Below are 23,265 nucleotides of genomic sequence, written 5' to 3' on the forward strand. Positions count from 1 at the left end.
TACAAGGTAAGAATGCTACTTTGGATTCTTCCTGTGATCGGAGCACATTTTTCTTACCTATCTGAGGCTAATTCAATTAAGGTTTAATGAATGATATGGAATATATTCTTAGGGCTCAGTGCCTTGTTTTTAGGAGTGTGTAGAATAAATCTTTTTCTGTTCTGCAAACACACAGTCACTTTGAAATCAAAATTTGAACAATATAATTATAATCTTGGATGAGGACAAAAAGCAAGGAGTTTTGATGGCTGATAGTTCAAGGACTCAGCCGTTTGGCAAGCACACATCAGCCAGGAGGCAGTGGTGCATGTCTTTAATCCTAGCACTCAGGAGATTGAAGCAGGAGAATCTGCTGAAGGAGTTCAAAGCTAGCCTAGTCTACAGATTTGAGTTCCAGGGTAGCCAGGGGTACACAGAGAAACCTTGTCTCAGGTGTGTTGATGGAGGAGGGAGACTACTTTCCTAAAAGGTGTAGCAAAGAACTGAGGCTGTAGCTCAGTTGGTAGAGGACTTGTTTAATATCCATAAAATACCACATAAATGAGATATAATGACTCATACCTGTAATCCCAGTATTTAGGAGGTAGAAGCAAGAGAATTAGAACTTGAAGATCATCCTTAGCAACAGGTTGAATTTGAAGACAGCCTGAGTTATGTAAGATCCTGTTCCAAAAAGTTAAAATAATAAAACCAAAAAATAAATCAGGGGACTGGGGAGGCAGATGGCTTAGTGGTTAAGAGCACTGACTGCTTTTCCAGAGGACCTGGATTTAATTACCAGCACCCACATGACAGTTCACACCAATGCATATAAAATAAATATGCATATAAAATGATTATTTTTTAATCATTAAAAAATAAAGCAGAAAAATAAAAGATTTATAGGACTAATATTTACTGTTCACATTTCAACTGAGAAGAAATGCATCCCATTCCTCCCTAGAATTCTGAAAAGCGCAGGGGAGGAGGGGCTTAAAGGCTTGCTCTGAAATAATCTCATGTGGGTTCTGTGAACTCACATGTTTCATATAATTTCCATCTGCTTAGTCAAGGCTTCAGTTAGGATTATACTGTAAGAATATGCTGAACTAATAAGGGTGCCCTGTGTGTGATATAAGTATGAGCTGAAACAATAAGACCTGTTACCACATTCATGTAGGCGACATTGGACTGTTTCCTATTCATGCAGTAAGTATTTACTGAGAACTAACTTTGAGCCAGGCTTTTTGGGTGCTTAGTTATTCCATGGTAATGCAGTGAACATGGACTCAGCTTTTTTGAAACTTCAGTCTTATTTCATAATTTGTGTACTTGTCCTGGTATAAGGAACTTGTCCCCCTACATCTTAATTTAATTGACTCATTTTTGTCATTCATATCTTAAATGTTACCTCCTTAGAGAGACCTTTTATTTCTTTTTTTTTTCCTGTTTTTTTTTTGGGGGGGGGGTTTGTTGTTGTTAGTTTGTTGTTTTCCTTTTTTCCGAGACAGGATTTCTCTGTCTGGTCCTAGCTGTCCTGGAATTAGCTCTGTAGACCAGAGCTGGCTTTGAACTCACAGATCCACCTGCTTCTGTCTCCTTAATGCTGGGATTAAGGACGTGTGCCACCACTGTCCAGCGAGATACCTTTTCTAACCACACAGTCTGAACATTCTTTATCAAATTATTGCATTTCATCTTTAGTGCTTTCCAGTGTGTGGTATTTTCTTCCTTGTATGTTTTGTATCTTGCCTAAACTATAATCAAATCATCTTTTAATTAGAGTTGCCTTAAATGTCTTGAAAACTGCCTCCTGGTAAATAATAAGCCCTTAGGGCTCATTGGTCAGATGAATTAATTGTAAATAAGACAGTAAATGAAGAATCAAAGGAGTGCAGCTATAAACTAGGGTTGAAGCTCTGTCCCCAACTCTGAAAAACAGGGTAGGGAACACAAAATTATAAACTAATAAATACCTTAAATGGAAGGAACATGATGCTGCATGAAAGAAAAGGGTCCCCACTGGGTGGGTGCATAAGGCCCCTCTGAGGGTTAAGAAGTAGTAGCTACTGAATTGGACATGAGAATGAGGTATAGCAACTGTTTAAACAGAGGGAATGCCAGTTACTGTTGATGCCCTTGTAACTGCTTAATTTGACTTGAAATAAGAACAGCCAAGGGGCTTTGAAGCCTGGTATTAACCAGAGTGACCCAAACATGTCTGGGCCAGGAACTATGACATTTGAGTTATAGTAAAGAAATGTGAGTCCCCAGGCAATTCTTTTTCAGAACATACGGAGAAAATAGCCAGGAGGGTAAAGATCCCTTCAGGATCAGATTTGTATCACATCACAGAAAAGGCAGATTTAATTTAATGCTAAGGATAGACCATCAGTCATACAATTCTACTTCAAACTGCTACACATTCTTGAATAAAAGGTTTGTCTCTGTCGAGCTATACAAAATGCTGGGGGTTGAATTGCTTACATTGGTTCCCTTTGGTTCTCATGTGTACATCTTTTCACTACAGCCATGGCCACAGAGCAGACAGGTAATAATGGGTATGATGGGATCATGGTATGGGTTACTGCTGTGCATGGCCAGTCAGTGTAGCTTGTGATTTCTGTGTTTGGTGGGGGAACTGGTTGTGATGATTTCTTTTCTGAATGTGGTTGTGAACATTAAGCCTTTCTGGTAAAGAGGCCATATGGGATTTCAGTGCTACCTGTTGGAACTCAAGACTCAGAAGGCTTATAGTTGGAGGCAAAATTTGCTGAACAATTTCCAAACTTTCAAGCCTAGGGACAAGTCACCTTCACTCTCACTTACTTCCTCAGACTTCCCGTGAGATGAGCAGGGGAAGCAGACATCCAGTAGTCACATCTCATACTGACTTTGGTCCCTGCTCTTTAGTATATATAGAATAGAAGCTGTCTTGCAAGTGGTTTCCTTTTTCTGTAGAGCAGTAGTTTTTTAACCTTCCCTTAAATACAGTTCTGCATGTGATGACCCCAAACCATAAAATTATTTTCATTGTTACTTCATAATTGTAATTTTGATACTGTTATTAAGAATCATAATGTAGATATTTGTGTTTCCAGTGGTCTTAGGTGACCCCTATGAAGGGTATTTTTCAACTTCCAAAGGAGTTGGAATTCACAGGTTGAGAACTGCTAATCTAATAAAGGATTGAAAATCACCTGTGAAAAACCAAATGACAAGGTCACAGGAAATCTATCCCCGAGTTATACTTGACAAATCTTTGTCGATCTCTTTTTTTTTTTCCTGAACTTGATTGGCTTTCTTATAGACCACCCAGAACCCATCAAAGCAGTAAGAAGAATATCATGTTTATATCACCTTTCTGGACACTGTTTTGCCTCAGAGACTGAGTTCCAGCAGAATTCTAATTTCCATGAGCTGTCTGTCTGAGTAGCATGAAATTTGAATCCTGTGCATGTGGCATGAACCTCCAACTTTTCCCTTTACAAATCATGGTAGAAAAGTTAAATAATATTGGTGAGAATTCGGAGGAATACTTGAAAAAGAAAAACTGACTGGGGCGGTAGTGGCACGCACCTTTAATCCCATCACTCAGGAGGCAGAGGCAGGTGGATCTCTGTGAGTTCAAGGCCAGCCTGGTCTACAGAGCTAGTTCCAGGTCAGACTCCAGAGCTACAGAGAAACCCTGTGTCGAAAAAAGAAAAGAAAAGCTCTGCCAAGATTTCTTCCTGTTTTTCTCTTTTTTAATCTATCCCCTGCTATAACAGAACAAATAAACACATCTATGCAAATTGTAATCGGAGCTTAACTTCTAAAGATCCTCTGTTAATGTTTTAAAATTCTGTGAATCGGGGCTGGAGGAATGTCTTAGTAGTTAACGGCACTAGCTGCCCTTCCTGAAGATCTAGAAGTACCCACACGCTTCTCTCAACCTCAGTAATTCCAGGCCCAGGTTAGCTGAAGCCCTCTTCTGCTCTTCTGGTCTTCATGGAAACCACACAAATATAGTTCACTGACATACACACAGGCAAACATCTATACACATAAAAAATGAATAAAATTAAAAAATATCTAGTGCATAGTAGCAGAAATGTTTTTATTTAGCTTCAACTTACGAAGGATATGCCACCAAGCTCCAAAGAAAGAATATTTTAGGGCTGACAAGATGGCGGAATACATTATGGTGCTTCTATCAAATCTGACAGCATGAGTTCAGTCTTCGGCACCCACATAATAGAAGGAGAGCGCCAACTCCACGAGTCATCTTTTGATTTTCATATGTTCACCCCTTGTAAATGATCTTTGGTATTCCCTAGGCCAGTGGATTGACTGAAGTGGACACTGTTTGAGTCTAAAGTGAATATCCATCAATAGCAAATAGTTACCGGCTCCCTAGAGCCCATGTAGGATATTTTCCAAAGAGCAACAATAAGCTTGTGAAAGAATAGGCTGTTTATGACTTTGGGGAAGACTTCCCTCTGTTTTCAGAAGGATGCCCCTAATGCTCTCAACACAGGGAACCACAGTTCTGTGCTTTACTGTCATGGAGGAAAGTTAAGCAGGTATCTGAGCTGCAGCTTTTATAACATGGATGTGTGATTATTTGTCTGGATGGTGGAATATGGCATAAAATAATCTTTTTTAATGCTATTTACATTTTTTATCAGGTGCACATGCACACATGCATGCTATAGAGTGCAAATGGAGGTCAGAAAACAGTACTTATCTCCTTATCATGGGTTCCTGGAATCAAGCTCATGTCATCAGGCTTGGTGGCCAGTATCTTTACTAGGTGAGTCATCTCACCAATCGTGTAATATACATTCCTTTTTTTAAAAAAAAAGTTTTGTTGTTTTTGAGACAAAGTCTCACTTTATCACCTAGGCTGGCCTAGAACTTGCTGTGTAGACCAAACTGTTCTTCAACTTGCAGAAATTCTCCTGCCTCCTAGATGCTGGCATTAAATGTGTACACTGCCATACCTGCCTTTAAAAAAAACAATCTTTTTGTGCACCATCAAGATGATTCAACCAAGTGTAGGTGCTTGTTGCCAAGCCTGATGACCCATTTGATAGCTGAGCCCCACATGGTAAAAACAGAGAACCTATACCTGCACATTTTTCTCTTACCTCCACAAACATGCTATGTCATATAGGTGCCCACACACATATGGACATTCATGCACACAACAGAAGCTAAAATGTAATTTTTTTAAAAAAAGGTTTAAATGGATGTGTGTGTGTCTGTGTGTGTGTGTGCGCGTGCTCATGTGCATGGATAAAATTATGGAGGTCAGAGGGCAACTTGTAGGATCTTCTTCCAGTATATGGGTACCGGGTTCAATCTTAGGTTGTCAGACTTTGTGGCAAACACCTTTACCTATTGAATTATCTAAATAACCCATAACTAATACTCTCATTTAAAGTCATAGACTCTGTAGTTTTGATAGCTATCTCTGAAATAAAAGTCACATAGCAAGCAAGTCCCATATAATAGAGAGGTATGAGAACTCATGCTAGACAGACAATGTGCTTGTATTGTGAGACAGTGAATTAACTGCCTAAAAATACTAATGTGCACAAACAGGCAGACCCTGATGCTCAGTGTGGGACTCTTTAGGAACTTTGTAATATTCCTTTTTTTATGTAGGACTGATGGACGGCGCTGGTCTTTGGCCTCTCTGCCTTCTTCAGGATATGGAACCAATACTCCTAGCTCCACTGTTTCAGTAAGTAGCCAGAGCAGTAACCGTTCCTTCTTCACTCTGGAAATAATTCCTTATAGGTCCATCCAGTCCTGCAAAACTATACTTAGCTTTCCTTCTAAAGTCAGCAAGATTTTCTTGAGGATAAGAGAGGATGTTTTGAGGGGAAGAGCCCTGATAACTTTCACAGCCATGGTTATATTTATAAGGTCTTTGGAAGGATGAGCCAGTTCTCTCCCTAGTACCTCCTAGTGCACTCAGAGAAGCGCTCTCTCTGCCATGAGATCAGTTGTGGGAGCTACTAATCATGGTTCCCTCCATGATTTCTAAAATGGTTTCTAAAATTACAATCAAGAATCTTATTCTTCCCATTTCCCAAAGTTACTAGCCTTCGTCATTCATCATTTATTGTTAAAACCTTTCAAGAAGGTTATTTGCTATCTCAGTTTATTATGTCAACCAAAAGCTGGACCTGTCTCTAAAGAGTTTCAAATTTTAGACAATAGTCCCCTCCGGTATGCTTATTGTATGTACAGCTGATCCTGAAATGCATCTTCCTCTTGGAGCAACTGGAACAATAAAGCTGACAGATTTTGTCGGCAAATCACCACATAGTATTTTAGGATTTGCAGAGCGTAAACTGGATGACCCCAGCCCTATTTATTCTATCAGTCTTTAGGTCTTCTCTGCTTGATTTATCTATAGTCATGAATCACATGACTATACTAAGTATACTGTATATACTTAGTATATATATATTATATATAATATATATATATATATATATATAAGTATATATAGTAAGAAAAAGTACTTAGTTCTTCCATTGACCTATAAGTCACTATTAATCCAGAGGTCTTATTGGTCTTTGGCAGTTAAGCTTAAGATTTATTCCCTAATAAACACTGCTTTTCATAATATTTTGCTCAAACGTTATTTTGTAAACCCTAAGGGAGAGTCTTTTTTTTAAAATATTTTTTATGGTCTATTTAACTTTATTTTATATGCATTGGTGTGCAGGTGTCAGATCCCCTGCAACTGGATCTTCAGACAGTTGTGAGCTGCCATGTGGGTGCTGGGAATTGAACCCAGGTCCTCTGGAAGAGCAGTCAGTGCTCTCAACCACTGAGCCATCTCTCTAGCCCCCCAGGGAGAGTCTTATTTATGTGTCTTTCTGTGTGTGTAAATGTAGCACATAAGTATTTCTGTTCATTTAACTTTAATAGATCAACCTACTACTCCAGTTTATTAGGATACTTACACCCCCAAACACACACACACACACACACACACACACACATATACATACACTTTGAGATAGCCTCTCAGTCTCACCATGTAGTCTATACTGGCTCCATATTTTCAGCCTCCTGAGTGCTACAATTACAAACATGTACCACCACATTCAGCTATTGAAATACTTGAAAATGCCAGTTTTCTGTGCTATAACTTGCATTGCCCACTAGATTCTTATTAGATGAGGTTGAGTGGGTATTATATTTGCAACTTAGATAAAAATTAAAACTCTGTGAAAACCACACTATTTACAATTCCATGCATTAGGGACTAGAGAGATGGCTCAGTCATTAAGAACACTTACTGCTCTTGCACAGGATCTGGGTTTAGTTTTCAGAGCCAACATGGCAGTTCACAACTGCCTGTAATTCCAGTTTCCAGGGAATCCAACACCCCCTTCTCACCTCTCTGAGCTCATGCATATATGAACTCATACACACACACACACACACACACACACACACACACACATACACACTGAATTAGTATTTTTTTAAGCTTCATGCATTAAAACATTTTATGAGAAAAGCTTGTATTATTGGCCCAGACAGAGCTCATTTATCACTGGATGACCCTACAACTGTAGTTTCCTCAGTTGATACTGAAGCTTGAACACTAAATAGATTTAGATGGTTGAACCCCAAGCCCTTGATTGATTGGTATGTGAAAATTGGACCAGTAATGTCTGACTTCCCTGCTCTATGGGCCAGTCTTGCCGAGTAAAGAAAGAGCTCTTGAGTCCTGGAATTTTGTGATTTGCTGCAGAGTGCCTATATCTGTGGAATTCCCACTATAGCACCGGCTTGCTCCCTCAGATGGTCTGCTGTGAATGGTGGGCCCTTGTCAGAAATTCTTAAGTATTAAGCCGTGTTGAGAACTTGAGATTTTTTTCATACTAAGTCTAATGTTTAAGTCTAGATCCAAAAGCAGATTTCTTTCCTGCTGGATTTCCTTGACTTGTAGTGTCCCTGGCATCCTACCGCAGTGCAGTCTTCCTAACCTTAGCAGAATATTTCTTCTCTGAATAACAAGCAACTATAGGGAACATTGCTGCTGTCCCCAGGACCAGGGTTATGAAAGGGAAAACAAGGGGGTACCTTTGCTTATCTAGAATATTTATGGAGCAGAAAGCGTGATTGGTTAATTACTATTCAAACTAGCTAGAAACTTTCGTTAAGGCAAAGAGTTTCATATAGAAAAATCTGCGTTTTACTCACCCAACTTGTTGCATTGCTGCTGAGATCTAACCCCTGGACCATAGTATAGTGCCACAAGCATTCTTAAATACTGAACTATTTCTCCAGATCCCTTGCATGTGTCTTTAATGCTGGGGGGTTTGCTTATATTTTCTAGTCATCATGCTCCTCACAGGAAAAGCTTCATCAGTTGCCTTTCCAGCCTACAGCTGATGAGCTGCACTTTCTGACAAAGCATTTTAGCACAGAGAGTGTACCAGATGAGGAGGGACGGCAGTCTCCAGCTATGCGGCCCCGCTCCCGCAGTCTCAGGTAAGGGCTACTCTTCCCTACTGCCCTAGTCCCTATGGGCTCCTGCATGGTGCAGGGCTCAGCAGGTGTATCCCACAAAGAGCCATGATGGTAAACGCCTTAGGCTCTGCAGTCTGCTCATGTCTACCAAACTGAGTCACTTTACTGTTCAGTACAGGTAAGTTCCTCGGGTAGCTTCCTTAAAGCTTTATTTACAAAAAGATCACAAGCCATAGCTTGCTGACTCTGGTCAGACACAGCCAAAACTTTAGTGAGTCAAGTACAGTAACACTCAGTTATTTTGGTGTCAAGTACATGGTAGCTGGCTCTCTTTTTCCCTCCAAACTACATTCAGCAAAGGAGGATCATGATACCAGTTCTGAAAATGAGCATAGCTGTTAATCATTAAGTATAGTAAAAGGAGCGGCAGGCTGGATCCTGGCTCCCCAGCCAGTTTACACCAGAAATAATTACACGGAAACTGTATTCATTTAAACACTGCCTGGCCCGTTAGTTCTAGCCTCTCATTGGCTAATTCTCACATCTTGACTAACCCATATCTAATAATCTGTATGTCACCTTATCGGCATGAGTCTAGTCAGTCTCGGCATGAGTCTAGCCAGTCTCAGGAAGAGGAATCATGGCGTCTCCCTGACTCTGCTTTCTTCTAGCATTCTGTTCGATCTACTCTGCCTGTCTAAATCCTGCCCTATCAAAAAGCCAAGGCAGTTTCTTTATTAATCAATAGAAGTAACATATAGACAGATGACCCTCCTACATCAATTAAGTTCAGGTTTTCTTGGGTTCCTTGAAAATGATGAATTCGCTAAAGTACAGGTTGGAATTCCAGAGGAACTGTACCTCCCAGGAAGAATCCCATCAGGTAACGTTGGTACTGCGAGTGACCAGGAGTCATTGGCTAGGTCACAAAGACATAATTCAGACTCACAGATTGAAAATGTGACTGGGGTGTAAATGTAGAAGATCAAGAATACAGTGAGAGTGTGGATCCCAGGGATTTTCCTGATTTCATAAAGGAACAACTCACAGGGACTATGGGTACCTTATAAGCCAATTGAGATTGTGAGGACCATGTGATATTCAGGGAAGTCCCTAAACAAAACAAGGCTGAAGGACAGTTCTAAACGTAACCCAGCTGACAACTGAGCTCAAGTGTCTAGGCACTAAACCGAAAATCCAACTGTTTGACTCAAGATTTGAAATGTTTCAGGAGACATGAACAAAATATGCTAGATAGAAAGATATAGGTTACTATGAAAACTAATTAAAGGCTGAAAAATTGCTGTCTATTTTCAGAAAAAGACTTACACTTAGGACTCATGGCGGCTTTTGCATCCTCTAGGTTGGACAGTCAAGGTAACCCACTGACTGTAGCTTGTTTTAGAAATGAAAATAGGTATACGCAGTTTTTGGTTGCTTATTTGATTTGATACCTAGGGCATGTGTGCTTATCCCACTAAGCAAAGCTATAAGGACAGGGAGTCCTTCTCTGAAAGAGGTTATCCTAGGGAAGCCAATCATAGATTGACTGACAAGTGGACTCGTCTCTTCTCAGCCATGGCAAGGAGCCGTGTGAAAGCTACACCTCTTGCAGGAAGGTAGCCTATTTCCACATAATACCACTTTAGTACTATAAACAAATGTGCCAGGAGCTCTACAAATAAAGAAAACCTGGAACTTAGCTTTTATTAATGTAAGAGTATGTGAGATACTGAAGACAGTTGGAACTCAGCCTTCAGAGATGGCCATATTTCTCCTTGATGTTTCTGTGATACTAAAATAATGATTGTTTCTTTCTTATTCAGTCCTGGGCGGTCCCCAGTTTCTTTCGACAGTGAAATAATAATGATGAATCATGTGTACAAAGAAAGATTCCCCAAGGTAAGGATTTGTTTTAAAGGAGAAAATAATATCCAAGGATGACTACTTGGAGACCTCAGAGTGAGTGTGGAAGCAGTGAGAAAGATCACCAGCTTTAATGGCATCTAGAGGGACAGGGGTCTTTACTGAAAGAGCTTCTGTTTCTCCACTCCAGAGCAGTGGCGAGTGAAGCTTGCTAACATTTGGTTAGCATTTTCAAAATGAAAAGGAAGATTGGTCCTATCCAAAGATAGTTGGGAAATAGTATTTACACTTCTGCTACAAACCTCCTTGAGTTCAGAACCAGGACACCACTGGGCCTGTCTCCGCCTACCCTTCCCCTATTCTCCTTTATTTTTTTAAATTTGCCTGTTTTGTTTTTTGTTGTTAAGGGGTTTGTTTGTTTTGTTTTTTGAGTTAGTCTCACTTTGTAGCAGGAACTGTTAATATTTAACCCAGGCTAGCCTCAAACTCAATCCTGCCCCAGCGATGGAGTGAATTTGCAATTCCGATCAAAAACTACTTGCTGTATACTCATACACTGTATAATCATGTATTTCTGAGGATAGACTTGTTCCTACAGAAAGCAATTAGCCTTGTATTAGTCAGGGTTCTCTAGAGTAACAGAATCTCTATATATAAAAATGGAATTTATGGGTTGGGCAGTGGTGGTGCATGCCTTTAATCCTAGCACTCAGGAAGCAGAGGCAGATCAGATTTCTCTGAGTTCAAGCCCAACCTGGTCTACAGAGTGAGTTTTAGGACAGCCAGAGCTCCAAAGAGAAATCGTGTCTCAAAAAACAAAGAAAAAGAATTTATTAGACTGATTTACAGCTCATCCAACAATGGCCGCCTATGAACAGAAGGTCCAGTAATTAAGTAGTTGTTCAGTCCACAGGGCTAGATATCTTAGTTGATTTTCAGCATACACCAGAATCCCAAGGAGGTAGACTCTGGTGCCAGTGAAGGAATGGACTTGCCAAGAACAAGAGCAAACAGACAAAAAAAAAAAAGTGTCTGTTACATAGGTTTCCAGCAGAAGGTATGGCTCAGATTAGAGGTGGGACTTGCCACATCAAAAGATCTGGATTAAAAGTGTATATTTCCACCTCAAAGATCCTGGATGGAAGTAGATCTTCCCACTTCAAATGATTTAATTAAGCAAAACTCCTCGCCGGTGTGCCCAGCCAGTTTTGAGTTTTAGTTAATTCTAGATGACAACCAAAATAGCAATCAGAAGACTATCTGAGAGATAGTAGGGGCTGAGGTGCTCAGGCCTCCTTCATCCTCTCTCCGTCCAGGCCTCCCTGGATTGTCTGTCCATTTATATCTGGGGTACATGCTTCCTGCTGCTCTCAGAAGTCCTTTTCTTAAACTGTCTAGTCTCTTGCATACACATGACAGCTGAGGAAGATGACAAAAATGCTTCCTGCTTTTCTTTCTTGACATGTACCAGCAAAACCTTGCAACAAGAACCCAGACCACCTGCATTCATCACTACTTCACTTTTCTACAAGTCTATGGACAGATTATTTAACTTCCCTGAGCTTCATTTGCCTCATTGACTACTTATAATAATACAATCCTATTAGAAATACTCAGTAATATAAGCTGTTATTCTGTTTAATCTGTTCTCTCTGATCTCCATGTGGTAGCCTTGAAGTAGGCACAAGAATAAGAACAAAAAAGAGCAGGAAAACAGCTATGAAGCCATGTTGTTGTGCTTTATAATAAAATTCCAGAGTGTGCAGTGTTGAGAAATGTGTCTCACATATCTCATCCTCTTTGTCCAGAGGTACGCATTTACACCTAATACTGTGTGTTGGTAATTACAGGCCTTTCTTTGTCCTTCATATAAGAGGGGCTGTTGTTAGAGAAAATGTGTTAAGATTCCTTCCCTTTCTTCTCTCCCTGCTGCTCTCACTTTTTAAAAATTCCTCTGTATACATACTACACATACTTTTGTGTCAATATATTAGGAGTCAGAAATCACCCAGTGACAAAGACGTCAAATTCTAGAACAGTTAAGGGCCCAAGAGAGCTCTAAATCAGACCTCCATTCTTTGCTTGGGAGGAAAGAGGACTTTTGTTTCCCAGGAAGCAAAATTGTCTGAGGATTGATGATGCTTGGAGTGAGATAAGGAGCAACAGTAACTCTGGCCAACCCCAGAAAATGTATAATAAAATCAGTGGTATGAAATATGGCCAGTAAGAGACTAGCAAACCTGTGTGTTTACAGAATACTGAAAATCTTGCATTACAGGGTATGGGAAGAGACAGGTAAACCAAAATGATAGACGGCTTTGAAGGTGTTGGGGCTGAGTTACCTGCAGTGACCTCTTCATACCTTCTATCATTAGGTTTCCCAAGGTAGCATGAGGAAATAAGGCACAAAATTTGTTGCAGCTAACTGGGACTTGAAGGAAATTATCATCTCTTTTGTTCCCAGGCCACTGCACAAATGGAAGAGCGCCTTGCTGAATTCATTTCCTGTAACACTCCAGACAATGTGTTGCCCTTGGCAGATGGTGCCCTGAGCTTTATTCACCATCAGGTGATTGAGATGGCCCGAGATTGCCTGGATAAATCTCGGAGTGGCCTTATTACATCACACTATTTCTACGAACTTCAAGAAAATTTGGAAAAACTTCTGCAAGATGTAAGTGTATAAATGTAGGGACTGATGAAACTTCCACAAGTTAATCTCATGAATTAGCAGTGAGCCCACTCTTCCCAGCTGCTGACCACCACCAGGTCTCCTTGCAAGTGTGTAGGAACTTCCAGATTTGGTGTTGATGAGCTCATATCCCTCTGTAGGCCTCTCCATCACTAAAAGAAGCCTGTTTGGTTTCAGAGGAACTCAGTTCCATGAGTGGTTTTTCTTTCTTTTTTCTTACATAATTTATTATTTTTATATTATTTGCATTGGTATTTTGCCTTCATGTATGTCTTGCAAAGGATATCAGATCTTGGAGTTACGAACAGTTGTTAGCTGCAATATGGGTGCTGGGAATTGAACCCAGGTCCTCTGGAAGAATAATCAGTACTTTTAATTGCTGAACCATCTCTCCAGACCACCTGGAGAGATGGTGCGTGGTTTTCTAAAACCAGAGCTATTACTCTGCCTGAAACTCCAACATTGGCAGTTGGAATCTACCAATACCAACTAACTTTTTTATCAAAAGCAAAAAGTGCAGCAGAGGTTGACCAGATGTGATGACCCACAGCTTGAATCCTATCTCTTGAGAGACTGAGTCAGATCCTAGTGATTCTAAGCCAGTCTTGTCTACATATGACAAGTGTCAGGCCAGCCTAGGCTACATAATGAGACCTTATCTCAAAACAGACACAAATAATAATACAAAGTACAGTAGTGGATATTTGAACTGTCTTCTACTGAAAATCATTTATTTCAGCACAGCTTTCTAACTATCCTCAACCCAGGGGAAGCAGGGTTAGGGCTTATCCTATAAATATGTCTGTTAACTGAAATTTCATTGACACAGGAATGCTAGGAAGGATCCAGTTAGTTTTCTTTATAAATTGAATTCTCTTGCTTTTGGGATAGTTTTTGCTAATCTCTTCCCAAAAATTACTACAAGTTCTTTTTCAGGGTTCACTTTCTTCCCATAATTTGTCAATTTCATCATTATTGAAAGATACTATAATTTTCTGCTGGGTCTATTCCTGCTAATTGATAAAATCTCAACTTTCCTTTTAGAATTAACTCAAAGACGTTTCCATATAAGTTTTAATTTTTATTTGATTTATGTAGTAAAAAGATCCATTCTAAGATAATATCTTCCCTCTGCATTACAATTCCTTTAGGGGGCATGTTTGGAGGATAATATGACCACAATGCAGTTAAGATTCAAATCCACATGATCCACATGTGCCTTCTGTAATTTCTCTTCAATCTAAGCCAATTCTCTCTCATCCTCAGCTGATAATTCCCTGGGACTATTTAAGTCCTTGTCACCACTTACAGTTTTGTTGAAATTAATTAGGTCATCAGGACCTATCCCAATAGTGCTCCGTAGATGGAAAATGTCTCCTAGCAATCTTCGGGAGTAATTAAGAGTCTACAATCAAACTCTTCTGATTTGCTCCTTTAGGGGTCTTATTTTTTGTAAACCTATTTTATAACCTAAATAATTAATAGAATCTCCTCTTTGTATTTTTTTTTTCAGGAGCAATTTGTAATCCCCAACATGTCAAAATTTTCTTTTCTTCAAACATTCTTTGTAAAATATCTACATTTGAATCAGATAGTAAAATGTCGTCCAAGTAATAGTAAACTATAAATTTAAGAAATTGCTTGCTTATTCATTTCCAATGACTGACTTACAAAATGCTAGCACAGGGTGGGGCTATTTACATTCCCTGTGGGAGAACCTTCCATTGATATCTCTTAGCAGTCTGAGAATTATAAGTAAGCAACATGAAGGCAATTTTTCTGCCTTGCAAAGGTATAATAAGGAAACAATCTTTTAAATCAGTAACTTTAAGAGGCAATACTTTGGGCAATAGAGAAGGCAAAAGGAATGCAGACTGTTGAGAGCCCATTGGTTGAATTTACCTTCTTAACAGCTCTTAAGTCTGTTATCATTCTCCATTTTCCAGATTTCTTTTTAACAACAAATACAGGAGAATTTCAAGGGTTGGTTGGTTCTTCAATATACTGAGCAATTAGTTGCTCCTGTACCAGCTGTTCTAAAACCTGCAGTTTCTCTGTTGTTAAAAACCAATGTGTAACCCATACAGGTTTGTGTGTCACCCATTTTAAAGGTAGGGCTGTTGGTGCCTTTGGAAGATTAGCAGCTGTTGTGCCCTGTTCTTGTACAACCTGAATGGTTGGTGACTGTTCTGTACAATATCTTGTAATATTTTTCCTGGAAACATACATTAATTTATGGTTTGTTTCTTAGATTGTGGAATGTTAATCTGAGCATTCCATTGCTATAACAAATCACATCCCCACAAATTTATTGCTTTGTTAGCCACATATGGCTTTAATATTCCTCTCTGTTCTTCTGGTCCTATACATTTGATCCATTTTGTGCTCTGCTTTGTCTGAGCTAAACTTCCAATCCCTAAAAGCTGAACATTTATATCTTAAGAGGCCAATTTTGATGCTAAGATTCTGATGAAATTATTGTTACAACCACACCTGTGTCTACCAGACCTTTGTTTGTATTTTTATTTTTGGTCTTTGTTCATTTAGAGATATTTGCCAAAATGTCTGCTTTATTGTTTCTCCTGAATTTTTTGTTCTTTCTTCTATATCTGTTCTATTATCCAGAGCAATGTGGTTTCTTACAATAGGCATTAGGTTCATTAATTGCTCTTGGAAGGAATTTTGTGTAAGATGGTAGAAAACTATTAAACCGTATTTGTCATTGGGGCCTGTAAGAGGCCCCTCACACAGTCTCCTGATGGCAAAGAATTATCTTCAATATTCCTCGTTAACCTACATTCAATAGTCCAATGCCTTCCTTTGCCACACCTGCATAATCCAGAAGGGGGGATGTTTTAAATGAATTATTCTTAGAAAAAAACATTGTTTCTAGGAATGCCCTGTCTACAATCCCTTTTTTAGATGACCTTGTTTTGCCACAATTATAACATTTGACATTTTGGGTTTTCCTCAAACCTCTGGAAATAACTCTCCTATCTATATATCATCATGCTTATGAGATTCTACATTTATTTATTTATTAATTATGTATGCAATATTCTGTCTGTGTGTATGCCTGAAGGCCAGAAGAGGGCACCAGACCTCATTACAGATGGTTGTGAGCCACCATGTGGTTGCTGGGAATTAAACTCAGGACCTTTGGAAGAGCAGGCAATGCTCTTAACCATTGAGCCATCTCTCCAGCCCAAGATTCTATATTAATCGTATCTTAAATCCATTCCTCCAAAGGTGCTGACCTTGCCTTTAATGGCCTAATCATTCTTTTGCATAAAGAACTGGCATTTTGGGGGGCTGGATATTGTATACATAATAAATAAATAAATATTTTTTTAAAAAAAAGAGTTGGCATTTTCAAAATCCAGAGATTCAATTATTATTTGTGTAGCTTTCCAATTTGGTAGCATTCTGTTTACTGCAGATATCACTCTTTATAGAAAGTCCATGAATGCTTCCTTTCAGCCCTGTGTAACTTTAGTAAATGACTCAATTTTCTTTCCTATTTCCCCAGTTCTATTCCAAGCATTCAAAGGGTGTGGTCAGCATTTATGTTTTGCCTTTCTATAGTAGCCTAATCTCCTTCTCCAAGAAGTTGATCTTGGGAGATTTCCCTACCTCTAGCTTTATTCCATTGTTCAATAATCTTAGCCTCTTATCTGAACTCCATTGTAATTGTGGACCAGGCTCTAAAACACCTTAAACCAATTCTATCCAGTCTTTAGTGATAATATTATTTCAAACTGACCATGAATTTAACATTTGCTTCACAAAAGGTAAATGCATGCCATGTGATACTATTGCTTCCTTGAATCTCCTTAAACCTAACATTGACACAGGAGTGCAGTTAACTGTAACAGAGCTTCTGCCATTTGGCAATTCCTCTAAGGTTACTGGACATATTAAGGTTGGTTGTTTGAAAACCCTAGGCTGATCCTCTCTATTCTTATAATGCAAAGCTAAAATTACTTCTCCATTAAATTCCTCTGTCTGGATTTGAATATCTCTGATCTGTTTAATTAGATTTTTCTAAGGCCTGTATTTTAGCACTCAGATTAACCAACTTTTTTAGTGATAAAACAAAAATGATAAAGCTGATGATGTTTACAATTGACATTACATAAATCCCATCTAAATTAGTTATCCTATCATTTAATCATTCCATTTTTAAACTGTCTAGCATATTATCACACAGATAATCCCTCCACTGTAATGTTTTTTTGCCAATTACCAAATTTCTTCCAACTCTTACTTACTAGGCTCTTGCAATAGAGGAGAGAAATTCAGTGCAGACTGTGTCTCAAAGAATTTGCTGTTGACCCTTCATCATACAACTCCATATTTCTTCCTGTAGTTAGCTCTGTGCAGTATGGTCCTGTTTAACCCACCCCACAGTAGGATAATGGTGTAAGCAACCTTTCTTTTCTGTGTAGGCTCACGAGCGCTCAGAGAGCTCAGATGTAGCTTTTGTGATACAGCTGGTAAAAAAGTTGATGATTGTCATTGCCCGCCCAGCTCGTCTCCTGGAATGCCTGGTGAGTCAACTTGGTTGATGTGTAAGTGGGGAATAGGGAATGTAAAGGAAGTGTCTTGCCAATAAAAAAAAAGAAAGGAAAAAAAACCTGGCAGTACCATTAACATTTCTATTGGTGATTATTTTTTTAAAATATGATTTGCAAGCACTTGGGGGGGCAGCAGTAAAAACTATTAATCTTGCATAACCCCATGCTAAATCAGCTATGATTGAGTACGTTCCGGCAGGGCTCCAGGCTGACCACCTGAACATACCTGACAGTGCTACCTGGCAAATAGAATCCACCTTGTAAAGAGTGACTAGGCTAAACAGTCCTAAAGTCAAAAGCTCTTGCGCTTATTTCTAAGAAGGCTACACTATTCTTAGAAAACCGTCTAGAGGTGACCTATAAGACAGCTTTGTTCCGTGATCTGTAACTCTTGTTTCTGGATGTTTGAGGACCAGGGTATATGCTTTAATTTCTATCCCTATGATATGTGCTTTAATGCCAAGAAAGGCAGCAGCATGCACTTGTGTCTCTCCCCACTGACCACCTCTTTTCTCTGTTACAGGAATTTGACCCTGAAGAATTCTATCACCTGTTAGAAGCAGCTGAGGGTCATGCCAAAGAGGGACATGGAATTAAATGTGACATTCCCCGCTACATTGTTAGCCAGCTGGGCCTCACACGGGATCCCTTAGAGGGTGAGCATGCTTAGTGGCTATAAAGAAGAGATGTAGCATAAACGTGGACATAACATGACCCTTGGGGGTCTCAGGACTACAGAAGACGCTGTGATCTCTGCCATTACACAGCCTTTCCTTTGGAATCACTGTTATTTGCCTGTTGTATCCTAGACAACCTTCCCCTAAGCCCAGCTAGGTTGGATTTAGAGCCTCAGATCAAACAAGATCAACAAGGAAGGACCATAATCAACATTTTAAAAAATGATCACCTTTCTACATACTTCCCTCTCCTGCTGACCACCTAACAAGCCTTGTCCAGTTTTGCTTTAGAGCTTAGCTCTGTCCTTCTGGATTTCATGATGAGCCCCTGTATGAACCTTGGGCTTCCCTGTCCTGCTCTGCAGTTCTACCCCTATCTGCTTGCTTTCCTGCACCAATAAGTTAAATTGTCTTGGCCTAAAGGATGGGTGCTAGAAGCCTCCCTTTGTTAGGCCCTGTTATCCAGGAAATGCCCTAAGTTGGAGAGAAGCTTTTCTAGACTGTGCCAGGCCTCGTGAGTGGTACTGACCTTCTAGAAATAGTAGAGTAGTAGCACTTGCCTTATTTACTGATGATAGAACCACAGAACTAGGTTTACATTTTCGGCTGTTACAGTATCAATACCTGCCCCACATGCATGTGTTGTGTGATCTGAGGGTGTTGCCGAAGTGCCTGTCACTGCTATGCAGTTTCCTCTGCTCTCCTTGATGTGTTTCAGAGATGGCCCAGCTAAGCAGCTATGACAGTCCTGATACTCCGGAGACAGATGATTCAGTGGAGGTAAAGATCTTGAGCTTCTGATGCAATCTTGGAGACTGAGCTTACTCTGGGAAGCCTGATAAGTTTGCTTTAAAAGAATATCTGGGAACTGGAGTGATAGCTCAGCAGTTAAGAGCACTTGCTGCTCTTCCAGAGGACCCAGGTTCAATTCCCAGCATGCACATTGGTGACTCAACAACCAACTATAATTAGTTCTAGGAGATCAGTACTCTCCTCTGACCTCCACGGATACAGTCATACATACATACATGTGGACAAATACTCATACACATAAAACAACAATAATAAATTTAAAAAGTAAGTCTTTAACAATAAAAGGAACAGCTAAAGGGATGGGTCATTGGTGCTGCCAACAGTGAGAAGTCAAAGGTTTCTGGGAAAGAACAGGCAGGAGCTGCGTGGGTGCTCAGCTGAGACTGGGTACATGGCTTCCCCAAGCCCATATGCTCTGAAGATCACACTGACTTCCTTTTCTTTTGTCTTCCAGGGTCGTGGGGCATCTCTGCCGAGTAAAAAGACCCCCTCTGAAGAGGACTTTGAAACCATTAAGCTCATCAGCAATGGCGCCTATGGGTAAAGGCATGGGTTAGATTGTGACCAGGACTGAATCAGCCCTTGATCTCTTCCTTCTGATAGTGTATGATTCCCAATCTCCTGGGGAAAAGATGCCCCAAGGTGGACCCATTCCCTCCTTGAATTCTAGACTGTCAAGAGTTTAGTTTCCTCTGCCATCCGAACATTGGCTCTCTCCCCGGGCCACTTGTCTTGGTAGCACTCCTGTGAGTTCTGGAAACATTGAGCTGGGTCCTCAGGACCTGCTCTGCCAGGAAATTGAAGAGTTAATTGGGCCAGAAGCCCAGATTCTTCTTAGGAGTAAGCATGTCCTCAAGATTTTTGTTGTTTTGTGCATTTAGGTGGGATGAAGAGGCAGTTTGGGGTTATGGAATGTACAGTTGAGGTACTAAGAGCCCCTGGGTGCTGGGCTGGGCTGGCTGTCTTCCCCAGGGCCGTCTTTCTGGTGCGACACAAGTCCACTCGGCAACGCTTTGCTATGAAGAAGATTAATAAGCAGAACCTGATCCTACGGAACCAGATCCAACAAGCATTTGTGGAGCGCGACATACTGACGTTCGCTGAAAACCCCTTTGTGGTCAGCATGTTCTGCTCCTTTGAGACCAAGCGTCACTTATGCATGGTGATGGAATATGTTGAAGGTACTGTGGAAGCGTGGCCTGTGTGGAAGTCAGAGTGTAGTCTGAGCCTTTGGCCTAAATAAGAACCAGCTTCTTTGTCCAGTAGTGAAGCTTTAGGCTCCAGCTTTCAAGACCTCTTTCAGTTTCTGCTTAGGAACTCTTAAGATCACTGGCCACAGTGATCACATAGCTCTACAGTTAGAAAGGTGGACAGATGTAGTAACCCAGCAACTAGAGAGTCTACTTCCCAAAGCCTATGCAGACAGGGATAGAGGCTGTAGATAGCAGCCACAGAAGCTCAAAGTAGGGCTCTGCAAAGATTGCCCCTGATGATAACTTGTGAAGGGGCATCCTAAGCCTAGTCAAATAGTCTAGAAATAGACTAGAAGGACAGCATAAACAGAGCTTGGAGAGGGGCAGGCAGCAGCTTTGCAGTGGCCCTTCCTCTGACCCTCACTCTGTATAGCTACAAACATATTTTCCCTAAGACTTAAAGCTGAACTTGAACAAAGCCCTGCTTTTACTTCAGTGGGTGTTTGCTGGAGGTTTAAGTGTTACTTTAGTCAGAAACGAACAAACACATATGTTTTAGCAGATAGATTTGTTGAGTACAGTATTCACATCCTACAAAACTTAGTCTTATACTTACAAGTCATTATGAAGGTATGAAGGCTTGGGTTCTTTCCTTCTGTCACCTAAATCCATTTCCTGCTTTCTAGTACCTGTCTCCTACCCACACTAGTAGCAGAAGGGCTCGAGTCACAAGCTCCAGCACTGGACTATTCTGTGAGGCTGTCTCCTTAGGGACTGCAAAGCCTGAGAACTGGCTGGAACAGGGTACTGGAACATGATAGCCTTTCCTCATGATAGCTTGGGCTTTTTGCAGGGGGAGACTGTGCCACTCTGCTGAAGAACATTGGGGCCCTGCCTGTGGACATGGTGCGTCTGTACTTTGCAGAAACTGTGCTGGCTTTGGAATACTTACACAACTATGGCATTGTGCACCGGGACCTCAAGCCTGACAAGTATGCCCACTGTCTATTTCTGTTGATCGATCGGGTCCTTCTCTTAAGTCTCTTGATAAGTAGAACAAACACAACATGTTTAGATCATCTTAGAATGGCTACTAGGAAACAGAAGAAACCAAGCAAAACAAAAGAATTAGCACATCTAATAATGACTATAGAAAATAGCATTGGACCAGGTAGAGGTGGCACACACCTTTAATCCCAGCACGCGGGAGGCAGAGGCAGGCGGATCTCTGTGAGTTCGAAGCTATTCTGGTCTACAGAGCGAGTTCCAGGATAGCCAGCCCTGTCTTTAAAAAAGAAGAAAAGGAAGAAAATAGCTTTCATATTATGCAGACTCATGTTCAGATGGCCACTCATGCTTGTTAACTGTTTTAATTAAAAATTTTAAGTCTCAAATTCCTTCCTTCTGAAATGGAAAACAGCACATTTTCTGTGCTGAGTGTTCTAGAAACAGCCCACCTTCCCCACTTCTCCCCCCTGCTTTACCTTCATTGCTGCTGTGAATCAAAACCAAGGTCTCATGCATGATAGTGAGATACTCCACCACTGTACAGCATCCCCAGTTCCAGAACAGTTTGGAGACACTTATCACAGAACTTTAGCTTACAGAACATATTTCTTACTCAGATGATGAACCAGGTAGGAAACCTGATTTTGTTTCAGATAGTTTGAGTTTGTGGCCTGGGCAGCTGACATAGAGCCCATGAAAGAAGTCAGGACCAAGTAGGGCAGTGGTGGTGCATGAACAGCTGAGAAATAACTCCATGATTTTATTTCTGTGGTCTCACAGCCTTCTGATTACATCAATGGGGCACATTAAACTCACTGACTTTGGACTTTCTAAAATTGGCCTCATGAGTTTGACAACCAACTTGTATGAGGGCCACATTGAAAAGGATGCCCGGGAGTTCCTAGACAAGCAGGTAGGAAGCATGGGGAAAACCTTGGGAGTTGAAATTCAGACCTCAGAATAAGACCTTGGAGCTACTTGTTTATAATTTATGCCTGAGTACTAACATGCCTTTAGTTTCAGGGAAGCGCTGAATAGGTAGCATATTTGGAAAACAGGATGAGCCCTGAGAAAATGGATATAAAATTTTCCCTGGAATATGGGTGAGATAGCTGTCTTAACTGTTGATGCATCTTCTTGTGAGATCATCCTGAGGCACAGCTCTCCTGGGTGTGTTCTAGGAACACACTCCCATTGGGTGCTGTGCCATTTTCTCTAGAGCAGCCCATGGCCATTTTGTGACTTGATATTTCAGGATGTGGTGGCACAGGTAACTGGTAGGTTCTGTTCTGGGATAGGAACCAACTCTAATTCCAGACTCAAAGGAGAATTAGAGTTTAGAGTGGCAGTTTTAGGCTAGAATTAGATATTTTGGTTAATTAGGAAATAGAGAAACCCTCCAACCAGGGAACCAGAGAGCTTTAACTCTGGTTCCCTGGGATTGCTGTTGGTTCTATTTATAGTTAAGGTAAGCTGCCTCTTCGTTCAGAGGTTTTTCTGCTCCAGCAGTAGGAACACCCCTCTGCTGTCATGCCAGCAAGCTGCCTCAGGATCCTTAGCCAGCCTTCCTTCTCTGTGCTCAGGTATGCGGGACCCCGGAATACATAGCACCTGAGGTGATCCTGCGTCAGGGCTATGGGAAGCCAGTGGACTGGTGGGCCATGGGCATAATCCTGTATGAGTTCCTGGTGGGTTGCGTCCCTTTCTTTGGAGACACTCCGGAGGAGCTCTTTGGGCAAGTGATCAGTGGTAGGTACTGTCCCAGATCAGTGTGGAGTCAGGCTGTATGCATACAGCTGGGAGTCTCTTGTGCTCTTTTTCTGAATGTGTGCCTAGTAGGCATGTGTCGCTTATACACACGTGCTGTTTCCTCCTGGGGCTTCCTCTGTGTTCATGTCGTTCTTGTGTAATGGTGCTCTGTGGTGTCTGTGAGTGTGAGTTCTGTGTCTAGAGTAAAATGACAGGTGAGC

General features: G+C 40.8%; 1 protein-coding gene across 1 annotated transcript in view; it reads left to right on the top strand.

The window, feature by feature from the left end:
* Positions 1-23,265, top strand: part of Mast2 (microtubule associated serine/threonine kinase 2) — a 129,962-nt gene that overhangs the window by 100,282 nt on the left and 6,415 nt on the right. Inside the window, 13 exon segments of the mRNA XM_048443944.3 lie at positions 2,510-2,530; positions 5,632-5,710; positions 8,336-8,490; positions 10,296-10,371; positions 12,800-13,009; positions 17,476-17,577; positions 18,128-18,260; positions 19,000-19,061; positions 19,549-19,634; positions 20,067-20,275; positions 21,141-21,279; positions 22,076-22,208; positions 22,879-23,044. Coding sequence (XP_048299901.3) covers positions 2,510-2,530; positions 5,632-5,710; positions 8,336-8,490; positions 10,296-10,371; positions 12,800-13,009; positions 17,476-17,577; positions 18,128-18,260; positions 19,000-19,061; positions 19,549-19,634; positions 20,067-20,275; positions 21,141-21,279; positions 22,076-22,208; positions 22,879-23,044 — 1,571 coding nt within the window.

The sequence above is a fragment of the Myodes glareolus genome, chromosome 3 (assembly GCF_982192425.1).
Source record: "Myodes glareolus chromosome 3, mMyoGla1.1, whole genome shotgun sequence".
In the NCBI taxonomy this organism is placed as follows: Eukaryota; Metazoa; Chordata; class Mammalia; order Rodentia; family Cricetidae; genus Myodes; species Myodes glareolus.